Below are 14,625 nucleotides of genomic sequence, written 5' to 3' on the forward strand. Positions count from 1 at the left end.
TGTGATTGCCTTCTTCCTCTCCGCTGCTGCAGCCATCATCACTACTGTCAACACTGCTGCTGACTTTACCTTTTGTTTCAACCACTCCACCTTTGTCCTTTCATCATCTGTCTCTGATACTTCTTTTCCGCTCTTCAGTCCTCTTTCCTCCTCCTTACTGCTTGCCACTACTGCCATTGTTTTGGTTCTCCTCCACCACTCCTTATACCAATGATGCTCTGTTGACCCCTTTATCTACCTTTAAGGTGCTGATCAGGCTTTCAGTGCTGATGGGAACCTTTTTTTTACAAACATACATCAACTTCCCACAAAAACCAAACCCTCACAGAAATCTTTCTCTTCATGCAGAACCCCATGAAAAGCTGTTACCACAGTAACCACCTGAAACTCTCCACCCCTCCCATCTCTGGTTTAGTGAAACAAGTGTGTTCAGTCTTTTTTCCTCCACTTCTCCTCTGCCTCTTCCTTTTTGATCTTTTCTTTTCCCCTATTGATGTAGTATTTCAGGTCATGCAGGCCCAGCTTCAGGCACTCTCTTTTAGCCAACCCCTTAAACACCCAAAGGTTTGTTACTTTCCATAAACTAGTTTTAACACATGCTAAAAAAGTCCTTAATAATGTTTCTTCTGTTCCTTATGATATGAGTCTATATAGTACCATCTCCCATGCTAATGGCAGGTAGGGGTGTGTGAAGCAGGCCCTATTTGATTCGGATTTGGATTCAGCCCAAATCAGGGACAGTGATTCGATTAGTTGATTTGGATCACTGTCCCTGATTCAACTTGGCTGAATCCAAATCTGAAGATTTGATGCTGATTCAGAGAATCAGCAATTTGGACATAGACACAGCTTTAAATGTTTTTTCTACATACCTCGAAGTACCAGCGTGGCTTCTGAATGCTGTGATGCTGGGGTGGATGGAGCATCCTACAGGAGTGCGGGGGGGGGACCCTCCACGTGTTCAGCAGTGAACCCGGAATTGGACTGAAAGTACTTCTGGTCCACTTCCGGGTCTGCCGGGGAGCGTACCTGGGGTCCCCCCTGCACCCCTCTGGCTTGGCGATCAGCCCCCCTGTGTGCTCCCCGGTGGACCTGTCAGTGGATTGGAAGTGCTTCTGGTCCACTTCCAGGTCTGCTGCCAAGCACCCTGGGGAGCCCTCTGTGCTCCTGTGGGATGCTCCATCTGCCCCAGCATTGCAGCATTCATGAGCTGCCTGGTACCTAGAGGTATGTAGAAAAAACATTTAAAGATGTGTCTATGACCAAATTGCTGAATCTTTCTGAATCTCTTTGAATCAATTTGGAGGATTCTGATTCAATTTGGAGAGATTAAAGGGTCCTCTGATTTGATTCAGATTCGGAGATTCGGCCACGGAATCGGGTTGAATCTTTGCTGACTCGAATCAGGGACCGAAGCTTCGCATAGCCCTGATGACTGGTTTATTTTGGTGACACTCAAAAAGTGGCAGACCCTTTGCCATGCCCACTTTGCATATGTACACTCCCAAAACACATCCCACTGTTTCTTCTTCCCCACATCTCTCCCTTGTCAAGCCCTGTCTGTGTTACCCTTCTCTCACTGGCAAGATATTTCTTACAACCATTCACACTAGGTCAGCATGTTCACCTTTTAGTTGTTTACCCACCACCAGTAGGTAAAAAAAACTAGGTGACTGTGGCATCGATGCCTACACGGTCAGATGGATTGTGAATTGGCTGAAGGGTCATACTCAGAGGGTGGTGGTGGACGGGTCATATTCGACCTGGGGGGAAGTGGGCAGCGGAGTCCCCCAGGGCTCGGTCCTTGGGCCCGCGCTGTTCAATTTCTTTATCAGCGGTTTGGACGATGGGGTGAAAAGCAACCTGTTCTAATTTGCTGATGATACCAAAATTTGGGGTGAGGTGGGCACGTTAGCAGGGAGGGAAAGACTGCAGAGAGACCTGGATAGGTTGCAGGGGTGGGCTAACAAAAACAGGATGCGTTTCAATACTGACAAGTGCAGGGTGCTGCACTTGGGCAGTAGTAACCAGCAGCATACTTATAAGATGGGAAACTCCCTTCTTGAGAGCATGGAGGCAGAAAGGGATCTCGGAGTCATCATTGACTCCAAGATGAACGTGGGCTGACAATGCGAGGTCATAGTCGGCAGGGCTAACCGGACCTTATCGTGCATCCGCAGGTGCATCTCAAGTAGGTCCAAGGAGGTGATCCTCCCCCTCTATGTGACACTGGTCAGGCCGCAGCTGGAGTACTGTGTCCAGTTCTGGGCACCCCACTTCAAGAGGGATGTGGACAACATTGAGAGGGTCCAGAGGAGGGCCACCAGCATGATCCAAGGACAGCAGGGCAGACCCTACAATGAGAGCCTATGGGACCTGAACCTGTTCAGCCTTCACAAGAGAAGGCTGAGGGGAGACCTGGTGACCATCTATAAACTCACTAGGGGGGACCAGAAGGGGTTGGGGGAGACCTTGTTTCCCCTAGCGCCCCCCGGGATAACAAGGAATAACGGCCACAAGTTGTTGGAGAGTAGGTTTAGATTAGGCATCCATAGGAACTACTTCACAGTCAGGGCGGCTAGGATCTGGAACCAACTTCCAAAGGAAGTGGTGCTGGCTCCTACCATGGGGATCTTTAGGAAGCGACTTGATGCCTACCTGGCTGGGGTCATTTGAGTCCAGTTTTCTTCCTGCCCAGGCAGGAGGTTAGACCTGAAGATCTACAAGGTCCCTTCCGACCCTACTTCTATGATTCTCTGATTCTCTGATTCCCCACACCTTCTTCACTTGTCCTTCTGTGAAGTTTCCCATTGGCGCCATCCTGTCTCTCTCTCTTACTGTTCTCATCAATTTCTTATGATCCTTCGGGACCTCCAGCCCTACCTTCCCTATTTTATACCTCTACATGAATCCTTCAGTCCTGATGTAATGAATTGGAAATCAGTAGTGGAGGATGGAGAGGACGTGGCTAAAGCCACCTGGCACAAAGACATGTGGCACAGGATCTTCCAACTTCACCCTAGTGGGGAAGGGGGTAGCAACAGCGAGGAAGAGGAAGAGACAAATGGAACTGAGGACAGCAACAGCAGCAATGGGAGCTGGAGTGAAGGTGACGTGGATGACAGGTGAACTGAGTATGTGACCCTACAAGTGGGGTGAGAATAAAAGGAAGGGGTTGCCTGGTCTGAGAGATCAGAGTTTATTTGTGTGTATAACACATGAAGCAGATATTGTAATGGGTCCAGTTTGCCAGCAGGCCTTTGTATGAGTATGTGGGCTGCATGGATGTCATTTTTGTAACGGGTTAAGGATTTCTTTGTGGGGTGATACTCAGGGTGTAGATAGATATAACCCCATATATATATACATATAGAGATATATTTTTACAAAAAAAAGTATAGCTTGTGCTATATGTAAGTAGGTAAAAAGTGCTGCTTAAAAATGTGTTTATGAAGTATCTGTACTAAAACTTGTAGCAGCTTCAAAAAATTCTGGATGAACTAAGTCTAATGGGTACCCCTAGCATTTCCCTATGTGCAAATTGCTACAGGTATGTTTATTTTGAGGCCAGAGGTTTCAAATTTGTCTCTTACTTCCATATGCTCAGGAAGTGCAAAGTTTGACAGTAAAGGACCAGGGAAAGGGGCTGCAGGAGGAAGAAGTTGGGTGGGGCAGAGGGCAAGAGGTGACACGCCCCCCCACCCCAATTTATTTTCCCTGGTGTAGCAGTAGGAGGGGGAAAAATTCAAGGCAAACCTCCAATAGTTTGATCCTTTACCTGGAAAATTATAACAAATTTATGTTTCCCATATGTGTGTGTGTGTGTGTGTGTGTGTATAAAAATCTAATTATTGGGGGGTTGTCTTATATTTTGAGTAACTATGGTAGTAAGAGGAGGCTAGGGACCTCCTCTTATTACCACTGTAAAGACCTTTAGGCCCTATTTTCTACAGACATTGGCTCTAACTCAGACACGTAAATTAATAAGCCTGAACTTCTAAACTCTCAGAGTCCACAACTTCAATTTTACATGAGTATTGAGTGTTGAACACACCTTCCTTTTAAAGGCCTAATCAATATTTACTTAAGTCAGTGGGAGTCCAATGACTTGATCAGTGGAGTACTGAGTGTCCCTGGTTCCTGGGGACTAACGCCTCCATTTGTGTCCCCCCAGGACAGTCGGAGCAGGGCATAGGGCCGAGGCAAATCAGCCTATGTGGTACCCCACCTTCTACCCCACAGCAGGTCCATGGAGGAATTACAAGCGCGGCCACACTGGCCACAGGGGAAGGGGCGCTGGCTGGAATTTCCGGCTAGAATGTCCGAACAAGCCCACAATCCACCGAGCAGGCAGGTGGACCACATAGCAAACACGGAAGGCTCTCTGGCTGGCGGCCCCCCAGGCCAGTGCCCAGGAGCCATAGCCCCCTACCTCCGCCCCCCTCCTCCCCATCGGTATGCCACTGAATTTAATATAAATAAAGCTTCAAGTGGCAGGATTTTCAAAAGAATACAAAGAATATCCAGTGGCTCTGATAAACAACTGGAGCTCCTGGATTTTGAAGGAATTTCAAAAAAAATCAGGCAAGTTCAGCTCTTAAAGTCAGAGGATCTCAGGACATGCTGTACTGGATCCATCCTGTGTATCCATCCAATGTGTGTTGATGCCTTCAGTTGCCTTTTAAATGTCTTTATCTGTTTTAAATTAATATTGTCTTTATCTAGACTTTGTTCATGAATTTAAAAAAGTGAATATTTTTGGGTCTTATTTTATTTGCTAATAACATTTTTATTAAGAATCTCTTTACTTATTTTTCTTTGATTGAGAACACCCAAATTAAGCTGTATGCATTTGTTGAAAAAATTAATACATATCCAAATTCAGACCCACCTGCTATGAAAAATAAATTTTCCAATTAAGTCAAGAAAGACTGAGAAGGGAAAAAAAAGATAAGTACTTTTTGATTTCTTAGCAAAATGACAGATAAAGGAATAAGAATAATTTTAAATTTTGAAGGCAGTAAAATGACAACAGCAAGACATGGTCACTTTCATATTACAGAGGAATAATTGAGAAATGACCAATATCTCTCATGCAAGTTAGACTGATTATTTTAAGAGCTAGAATATTTTTGAGTGAAAGAGAATCTGCATATTTAGTATCCATTTCTCTTATAAAATTGGCTCGAGCAATCACATCATTAGCATAGTCATTGTGGGTGGTGCCAATATCCACTCCAGCATAGGTCCGGACATTTCGAGGTCCTTTATTGTAGGCAGAAATCCCACCTGAAACAAAACACCCAAATCATTAATCCAGACTTAAAACCCAACACATATTGTCTCATTCTCACCAAAGAGTATTAGAAATAGCGAAATTCATTTTGTACTAGTCTGAGGAACTATGAACAATTTGCATGAATTCCTGAATGCATCCAAAACCTGGGAGGATTTGAAGCTTTTATATCGGGGCAGGCAATTATTTCAGCCCTTAGGTCATGTAGGCAGTTCTGGGGAGCTGCCGCAAGCCGGTCGGCACTCCCCCCCACCCCATAACACCCTGGACCCTACGTCCTACCTGTCACTGCCAACAGTGCACAGCCCCAGCCCTGACCCTGGCCTGCCCTGAGCCCACTCCGGACTTGCCCCAGCTAGAGTGGACCAGCCAGAACCCATATGTATAGCCCTGACCCTGGCCCACCCCATGCCTACTCCGGACCGTCTACCCATGCTGAGCAGTGGCAATGGCCAGTCAGTATGGTGTGGCGGGGGGAGTGGCCCCTCCCCCTCAGTGCTGCTAGACCCTTCTTGCTGCAGCTGGCCAGAGCCCATTCCCAAGCTGTCCTGTGGCCACCTCTGGGCCGCCCAGCAGGGCAGCAGTAGCAGTGCAGAGGAGCCACAGCGCAGCCTGGACATGGGCTCCGGGCAGCTGCATTAAAAAGGGCCCAGCAGAGGCAAAAGGCAGGGGCTGCTTTTCCCCTGCACTGAGCAGCAGCTTCTGCCTGGCTTCTGTCACTGCTCAGCATGGGTGGGTGAGTCTAGAGCAGGCACAGGGTGGGCTGGGAGCAGGGCTGTGTGCACAGGTTCTGGCTGGTTTGGAGCTGGTCTGCTACAGCAGGCCAAGTCCTGTGTGAAGCAGGGAGGGGTTGTGGCTGTGTGTGTCGGTCCCTGCCAGTACCATGGGGCTGGGGCAGCAGTGGTGGCAGCCAGAAGGAGCTGCCGCCACCTGGGCTGACTAGAAGGGCAGTCCAGCTGTGCAGCTGCCCAGCCCTGCTGTGTGCCCAGGGGGCCGTGGGACATGCCCTAGGCAAGATGGTGTCTGGGCTAGGTGGGACCAACGGACATGCTGTGGGCTAGATAAAGTCTCTCCATGAGCTGAATCTGACCCGTGGGCTGTATTTTGCCCATTCCTGTTTTACATTCACAGACATCAGTAGCTTGTATTTGACCAGTTATGTTGAAAGAGAAATCCTCATCCCTTGGGCAAGGCCTATTCTTGATAAAACACTAAGGCCCAATAACATAGTTACTTTTCATTTAGCCCGAAAATGACTGATTAATCTCATTTCAGTGCATAAGATATGGGAAATCCCAAACTGGAAGCACTGCATCAATGATTAAAAAATGAGGTTTTTGCTAAACTTGATCAAACAAAAAATAAGTAAAAAAATTTGTGAAATCTAATTTTTGTCTTAGATTTTTCCTTATGTCCTGGCTGTAATACAATCAATAACTGTACCTTTCAGCTGTTGCTCTTTAGTCCATCTTGGGAACTTTCTCTGGATTATCCTGATCATATTAACAAGGATTTGTGTTCCTTGAAGAACATGTGTTTTAGAGTTCCATTGACCAACAGTTTTATGATACCTTTTATCAACCTGGAAGAGACCAACAAAATGTCAATTCCCAGTGGTAGACCAGTGTTTCATGAAGTTTATTTCCCTCTCATTAGATTCAGCATTATTTTATCTATCAATTTCTTTTTTTTTTATAAATGAATCAATTTTTGTCAAAATTCCTCCCCTTCTGCATAGACATCATGGGTTGTACCTAGTATTGTCCTAACAGCATAGGAGCTATCCCTGGAACCCAGGAGTTCACCCTCTCAAGTGAGTGCCCTCTGGCAGCCCCCTGGCAGCCCACAGGCCTCATATTGCTCAAGGGGGCTACTCTCAAGTTGGAGCACCCTTTTTTAGGAGATGTGTGTTGGAATCCCTTGTCACGGAGGTGTGAATGGAACTGGCATTGTGGGTGAGTGCCATCAGTACTTAGGTAAAAGGACACCCACAATCACCAACTCTCCCTGGATTTAACATAAAATGTGGCTGCTCTTGCTGTTTGTTGACCCTGTCCCCCAACAGGCAATTGGTAAGCTTGCTCAGAGGGTACCTCCTGGACTGAATTCTTCAGAAGACACTATACTGTTGAGTTTCTGGATCTTAACAAGACTTTGATCTGAGTTGCTCAGCCCTTTCAAGGCTGAGGTGATTGTAGGCACTGCTGCCAGTGCCATGGCTCTGGTACTTGGACCCTTTGCACTCTAAGGGCGTGTCCACATGATCGCACATGTGCCTCTTGCTCCTCCTCAAACCCCTTTGTGGGGGCTGCAGCAGCTGGTGGGGGATGGGGCCAGGTGGGGCAGCAATCGGGGGGCTGGGGTGGGGCATGTGGGCCTTGCAGGGGGGTGGTATCCCCTGCAGGGGCCATTTGGCCCCCATTGGGGGGCCGTACCCCTTGTGTGGGAGATGAACCCCCTGTTGGGGGGCTGAACCCCATTTTGGGGGGCTGAACCCTTTGTGTGGGGGACAAACCCCCTGTTGGGAGGCTGAACCCCCTGTTGCGGAGGTGTAGCCCTTGTGTGGGGGCTGAGTCCTCTGTTGGGGGGCTGAACCCCTTGTGTGAGGGCTGAACCCCTTGTGTAAGGGCTGAACCCCGTGTTGGGGGGCCATTGCCCTGTGGGAGGGCAGCAAAATACATATTGATGAATTCATGAAACCTGTATTTAAAGTTCACTTTATTATTATGATAAGAGACTTGCTTTAACACTGTAGATATATCAATAAAACATTGTCCAACTGATCGCTGTCTCTGTCTCACTCTCTCTCTCTCTTTATAGTGGTCTTTCATTTTACTTGTGGAGGAACATGGATTTGGGGGTATTTTAGAGAGTGACTTTGGGATTTTTTTTATCAGGGATTTTTCAGTTTTCCAATAGGGAACACCAGAATTCCTGCTCGGGAGGCCAGTGGCAGAACCCTGCCTGCTCAGAGCTGGCACCTTGGACCCATCTGGCTGTGGCTGACCTCCTGGCCAAATGGGGCCAGGAGGACATGCTTTGACAGTTCAAAGCAGGCCACCACACCTGGAACATCTTCCGGGTGATAGCTACCCAGATGGCCGGGCAGGGGGCACACATGGCAGTAGTGCCGCACAAAAGCCAACCCTGCAACCACAGTCTACTGGCAGCTGGCCCAGAGGGGCAGATGCCTCTACTGGCTCTGCAGTCCCCATCCAAGTCTGGCAGGTGCACAGCAGGTCACAGCCAGGCAGCAGTCCCCACTGCCAGACTGCTGCACTGGGTACAGAGTGCAGGGAACTATCAGGGCTGCTTCAGCAGTCCAGCTGGCACAAGGGGTAGTGTCCCCAGGTACCAATTGGCTGGGCCCCAGAAGCTCCCGAGAGCTACTTGCTAGGGCAGCTTTTTATACTGCTGGGGACAGCACAGGTGCTGGCCCTGGGCTCTAGCTCCCCCTGGCTGAAGATCCGGGAGGAGCCAGGCAGGGTTATTTTGCCACAAGTGGCACAATTTGCTCCACATCAAAGTGCATGTCCGAGCATGTGTGCTGGGGCAAAAAGCCCCAGCTCAAATATGCACCACTTCTATTTGAGCTGCTGCAAGCGCACGTGCTTGCATGTGTGGACATGCCTTAAGTTTCAGGAGCAGCAGTACCGAGAGTGCTGGAAGTGGGAATGGGGAGGCCAGCAGTAGCCAGGGTGTAGGGAAAAGGGGAGCAACAGGTGAGACAGCAGTGCCCAGGGTGCTGGGAGACCATGGCACTACACTATGGGACCTACTATACAGATATAAGGTGAAACAACCAGTACAAAATAGTACCTCCAGGTCATACGAGGGAGTATGTTATCCCACCTCTGCACCTGTATGCTCACCCCTTTTGAAATGTTTCAAAGGTGTTTGAAACACAATGTCTTTCAGCACCCTCGGCCTTTTCACTAATATCAGGTGTCCCATATGACAGTGCCATATAGTGCTGCTGCAACTCTTATTCACTATGGGCAGCAATGTGAGCTGCGCTACTGAAAAATGATGCAGATTCCCTTTCTGCAACAGTTTGACTGCACAGAAATATTTTAGTCTTAGTTTCTTACCTGCATCAAACCAAATCCATTTCCCCTATCACCCCAACCATTTTTTAGGGAAGATCCCACATGTGACTCTCTGGAAATGATGCCAGCAATCACAGCTGGATCCACACACAGACTTTGGCCAGCACTTTTAATGATGTTTTTATATCTGTTCATTCTTCCTAGGTCCTTTTCAGCAATTTTTTCTGAAGCTGCAACTCCTGTAGAAGTAAAGATCCTTATTTAATCCAGGGATATCCAACTGGTGGCTCATGAGCTGCCTCTGGCCTGCAGAAGGGGTTAAAGTGCAGTCCCTGGTTTCCTGCCCAGCTGCCTCTCTCCCCATCACTCCACCAAAGTGGCTGAAACTGGTTTACGATAAACCTGGTTGAATGTAGTATCAAACTTAACGGATTTGGGTCAAACCAGTTTATGAAACTTCTGTCCCAGACCCCTTCCTGGTTCTAGTTAAATCAGAGTCCTCCAGCATCCCAGCATTTTGCAGCCCTGGGGTGGGCTGGGCTCTGCTTCAGCAGAGCAGGGTTGGCCCTGCCCCTCTGTTCTCTAGCTGGAGCAGTGAGGGTTGGCTGATGTGCAGGGGTGGGGTCAAGCCCAGCTGGAGATACAGCCCAGTCTGCAAGAGGAGAAGGCTGTCCCCTGCAGGCAACCCCAGCTGGGGTCTGGGGTCTGGGGCCAGGGTGGGAGGGTTAAACACTCCTTCCCCTGCTCAAACTTACTACTGGCTACAACTGTGGACTACACATCCCAGAGGCACCTGGAAGCAGGAAGAGGAAGTGATAAGCAGGGATCCTGGTTTTCTTTAATTAAAAAAAAATCCCCAATTTTCAGTTAAAAAAAGTAACCCCAAACCCATATTTTTCTGTGATTTAAATGAAACACCACTAATATATATATAGTGGTGTTTCATTTTAATCATGGAAAAATGTGGATTTGGGGTTACTTTTTTTTAAATAAAAAATTGGTCTTTTTTAAATCAGAGAAAACCAGGATCCCTGGTGATGAGCAATCCTGTAGAGTTTTGTTGTTGTAAGTCTGGACTGCAAAGCCCAGAGACGTCAGGGGCAGCAGGAAGAGGAAGTGAACACACAGCCAGAGAGCTGTGCTCTAGCACCCCCTGGCTTCTGGTCTGAGCCACACACAAATCCCAGGATGTCATCCTCCCGCTGTACTCAGCCTTGGTGAGGCTGCAGCTGGAGTACTGCATCCATTTCTGGGCTCCACAATTTTAAAAGGATGTCAAAAAGCTTGACAGTCCAGAGGAGAGCCACATGTATGATCAGAGGGCAGGAGAACAGGCCATATGATGAGAGGCTGAGATCCATGGGACTCTTCAGCCTGAAAAAGCGCAGGCTCAGCAGGGACCTGGTGGTTGCCTATAAGTACATAAGGGATGTGCATCAGGATATGGGGGAATGCCTGTTCACCAGAGCGCCCCAAGGGAAGACAAGGTCAAACAGTCACAAACTCCTCCAAGACTGTTTCAGGCTGAACATAAGCAAGAACTTCTTTCCTGTCCGAGCCCCCAGACAGACTGCTGCCAGAGGTGGTGCAAGCACCTACTCTGCACTCCTTTAAGAGACATTTGGACATTTATCTTGCTAGGATCCTTTGACCCCAGCTGACTTCCTGCCCCTTGGGCAGGGGGCTGGAGTCAATGATCTTCCGAGGTCCCTTCCAGCCCTAAAGTCTATGCAATCTATGAAACCTATTTCCTGAGTCAAAGCTAAATGTCTGTTCATTTCTGTTTCAATTTAGTCTGTGCATCTTAGACTAACCTGCAAAGACTGAATTGATTCAGCCTTAGGCTTTTTGACTGTCTGTGCCTAGCCCTGGTGAACAGATCCATGCCTTGAGAAGCTGACAAGACTGAGACTACCTCTCTGTCTGTCACTTTTACAGCTAAATATATTGGACTTTGCTTTGCTTTGGGCTCATTTAACAGTGAATATTTGTAGTAAATAAAGCCTTTCTGTCATTGATTGAACAAGTTGTCTTGTCAGTCCTTTATATACTAGTCCAGAATCCCATTTCATGACTTAACACTGCTCACACAGTTGGAGTGCAGGGACTCTGGGAAGAGCACCCACAGGGTGTGCAGCCTGGGAGTCTGCAGCTTGTGGAGTGTGCAGCCCCCCACTGTCCACAAGTAGGACAGACCAGGTGTGGAAGTAAGTTGAACCAGGCCTCTTACTTAACTAGGAGGAGAGACAAAGAGAGAGAAAGAGAAGAGAAGAAGATGCTGATGCTATGTGTTTCAAAATGTTCTAAGATAAGGAAAAACCTTCATGCCTTGTTTTGTCTGTGTGCAGATGTTAACATTCTCCTTTCTGCCAAACTAGAAGCTGATAACTGTTCCCAAAACATAGTGTTTTTTTTAAAATAAGTAAACTGCTTACGTGTGACAAACAAATGATCAAAATCTTTCTGTTTCTCTCAAGGTTGCTTTGTCTAAACCCTGCATCTTTTCTCGCTGTCTAAAGTATAAATGTGCTTGTAAACTTGTAAAGGTCAGAGTTCCTTTAAGAGCTCTCCCTGTGATCACTTATATAGTTTTAAATAAACCTAGATGGCTCTGTCAATTCTAATACAACCACAATGCGAAGTTTGATTTTTTCCACACAGGTATAATTATTTTAAATCAAAATTTCAAAACCAAATTTTCATTTGCCCAGTATAGATATTGCATGAGTTAGATAAGTCATGCATTTTGATTTACAAATCATGTACACAGTGGCAAGTCAAAATATAAATGTGACTTGAAACAATGTAAAAAGAGGCGGTGAGCCAGAAATCTCCTAGTCTTAATCTTAGCTCTGTTGCTGACTTGGTTTGCAGCCTTGGGGAGGTCACTTCGGATTAATTTTTCAAAAAGCCCCAGTTACAGATAGGTTGGCCTGGGCTTTCTGTTGCTTACAGCACTCCTCCCCCATTTATGACTTCAATTTACATTGTTTGTCTGACCACTTGGGGGAAAAAAAGAAACATCTCAGATTGGACACCTACAAAAAGATTCAGAAGCTACTTATGCAAAAATGGGCAGTTTCTTTTCTGGATCAAAATCAGCCCTAACATAACTCTTCTGATGTTAGTTGAATTGCATGATTTTGTTTATAGCACTGTAGGTGGAAATAGAAGAGGATTTGCTATGGCATCCTGAGATGTCTTGAGATCCTTTCAAAGGTGTTGCACAATTGTTAGCACTGTTTGGTATGCAAACATGATTCACAGGAGATTTAAAATGGGAATCCATAGTGTCAAAACCATTCTGACCTGCTGTGGTCATTCTGAATTCTTTGCAAGAAGAATTTTTGTACTATTTTTCTGCAGTCAAAAATGAGTGAAGGCTAGGAGCTGGCATTTCCAAGGGGTGCCTTAAGTCTAACAAGCTTGAGAACCACTGGCCTAAAGAAATGCCATGATATTTAATCAATTAATGCCTCTTCATTCCTTTGAAGATATCAAGAACTGTGGATTATTGTGATTAACCTGCATGCTGAAATGTACCAGAAAGTAGAATCATACTCACCACAATATGGTAAGCGTTCTGGTCTCGCAGTTTGACAAGATGCCCCAGTGGTATCAACTCTGTTTATATTGCCATAGCATCCAGACTGACTGGAAGTGTCTGAAAAGTTAAAGACATTTTACATTAAGGAGCTTTTGTAAACAGAAGTAAACCTAAGAGAATTCAGAGTCATTAACCAAACTCTGTTCAAGATGGAGTACTCTGTATCCTATGGCCGCGTCCACATGAGCTTGGACATTTGGTCCCGCAGGGACAAGTAGCAGTGTCACAAGGTGTGCTGCACCTTGTGATGCTGCTACTTGTCCCCAGAGAACACCTGTGCCATGCACCCTCTTGCACATGGCAGGTTACCCCAGAGGAGTAGGGGAGGCTGGGGCCAGTGCTGGGCTGGCTCCAGCAGCCTTTATATGGAGTCCTAGGGGTCTTCTGGGGCTGCAGCAGCACCAATCCTGCTGCTCAGAGCCTGGCTGGCAACTGGAGTGTGGCTCCACCTGGCCAGGCTCTGGTTTTGAGTGGTGCATGCTGCCACTGCATGCTCTGCTCCACTTTTTTTTGTGCAGTTGTTTTTGACCCCTGGATATTCTGGAGTCAACCCTCCCTTCCCCATGCTGCTACTTTGCAGTGTGGAGAACAGCTGAATGTGCGATATGTTGCACCTCAGATGTATCTGTGGTGCTATATACCACATGGCCACACTCATCTAGATGTGGCCTAGAGGTCTCAGGGGCAAGAGCTTGCTAGCCAGAAATGGTTTCCTCAATTGAGGCTAAACAGACTTGTCTTCCATTGTGTTCTACAAGGGCCCATAGATGTAAGCATCCTGATCTCCATGACCAAGTGCCAATCACTAGACACTTACTGTCTGCAAGTCATGCTTCATTATATTGTGTCATATTGTTCATTTATATTTCATTAGGTGTGAACTTCCTTCCCCATATACATTTAGGATTCATAGAGAGGTTAGAGTATGGACAAATGAGTGAACTGATGGGAATTATTGGCTATATGAACTTTTTGTTAAAAAGCTGGTTGGAGTTTATTACTCACGTGCTTGCAGTTACCCTTCAGTAAGTGAGAGTTATACCTGGGCAGCTTATCCCAGAGTAAAATAGAGCTAAATTGTCTCAGGTTAGTTTTCTCTTAGGGAAGAGTAATTGTGGGCACATGAACATTTATTGTGTCTCTGTTGTTCTGCAGTAAGACTTCCCCTCATTCAAGCTAACTTTAATTTGATTATTTGCCTGTAATATTGCCTGTGTCCCCACATCTCTTTTCTGTGTTGCTTTGGCAGTAAAGTTAGTAATCCTGAGAGATCTAGACTCACCTATAAGGGCAGCAAGACCCAGAATGATCAGTTTTAGACGCATGACAATGGTTCTTTCTGAGCGCAATCTGAAACAAAATCAGTGTTTGCAAGCTTGAAACAATCCTATTGGGCACATATACAATAATCCTCGGAGTAAACACAAATATATTACTGTTGGAATTGTGGGATAATATACTCAACTGAATGTGGAAATACTGAAGTAGGGAACAATTCCATGACTCTGGCTGTGTCTATGCAAGAGGTTTACTGCAGAGTTGCCTAATTAGTTATGCAGTAAACGTCTCAGCATCTACATATGCAGGGCTATGAGGCTGGAGTAAACTAATAAAGTCCACCGCAGGTTAGTGCTCATAAAAACAAGTACTGTCCTATGGCAGAGTTTTTTACT

General features: G+C 46.6%; 1 protein-coding gene across 1 annotated transcript; it reads right to left on the reverse strand.

The window, feature by feature from the left end:
• Positions 1–5,021: 5,021 nt before the first annotated feature.
• On the reverse strand, positions 5,022–14,277 carry LOC102562759 (lysozyme g-like). The gene is made up of 5 exons (XM_014600466.3): positions 14,235–14,277; positions 12,911–13,009; positions 9,388–9,584; positions 6,740–6,878; positions 5,022–5,289 (listed from the first exon to the last, which is right to left on the reverse strand). The coding sequence occupies exons 1-5, from the start codon at positions 14,275–14,277 to the stop codon at positions 5,057–5,059; spliced, it is 711 nt and encodes a 236-aa protein (XP_014455952.2). The 3' UTR covers positions 5,022–5,056.
• Between the last annotated feature and the right edge of the window lie 348 nt (positions 14,278–14,625).

Source organism: Alligator mississippiensis, chromosome 1 (genome assembly GCF_030867095.1).
Source record: "Alligator mississippiensis isolate rAllMis1 chromosome 1, rAllMis1, whole genome shotgun sequence".
NCBI classification, from domain to species: Eukaryota; Metazoa; Chordata; order Crocodylia; family Alligatoridae; genus Alligator; species Alligator mississippiensis.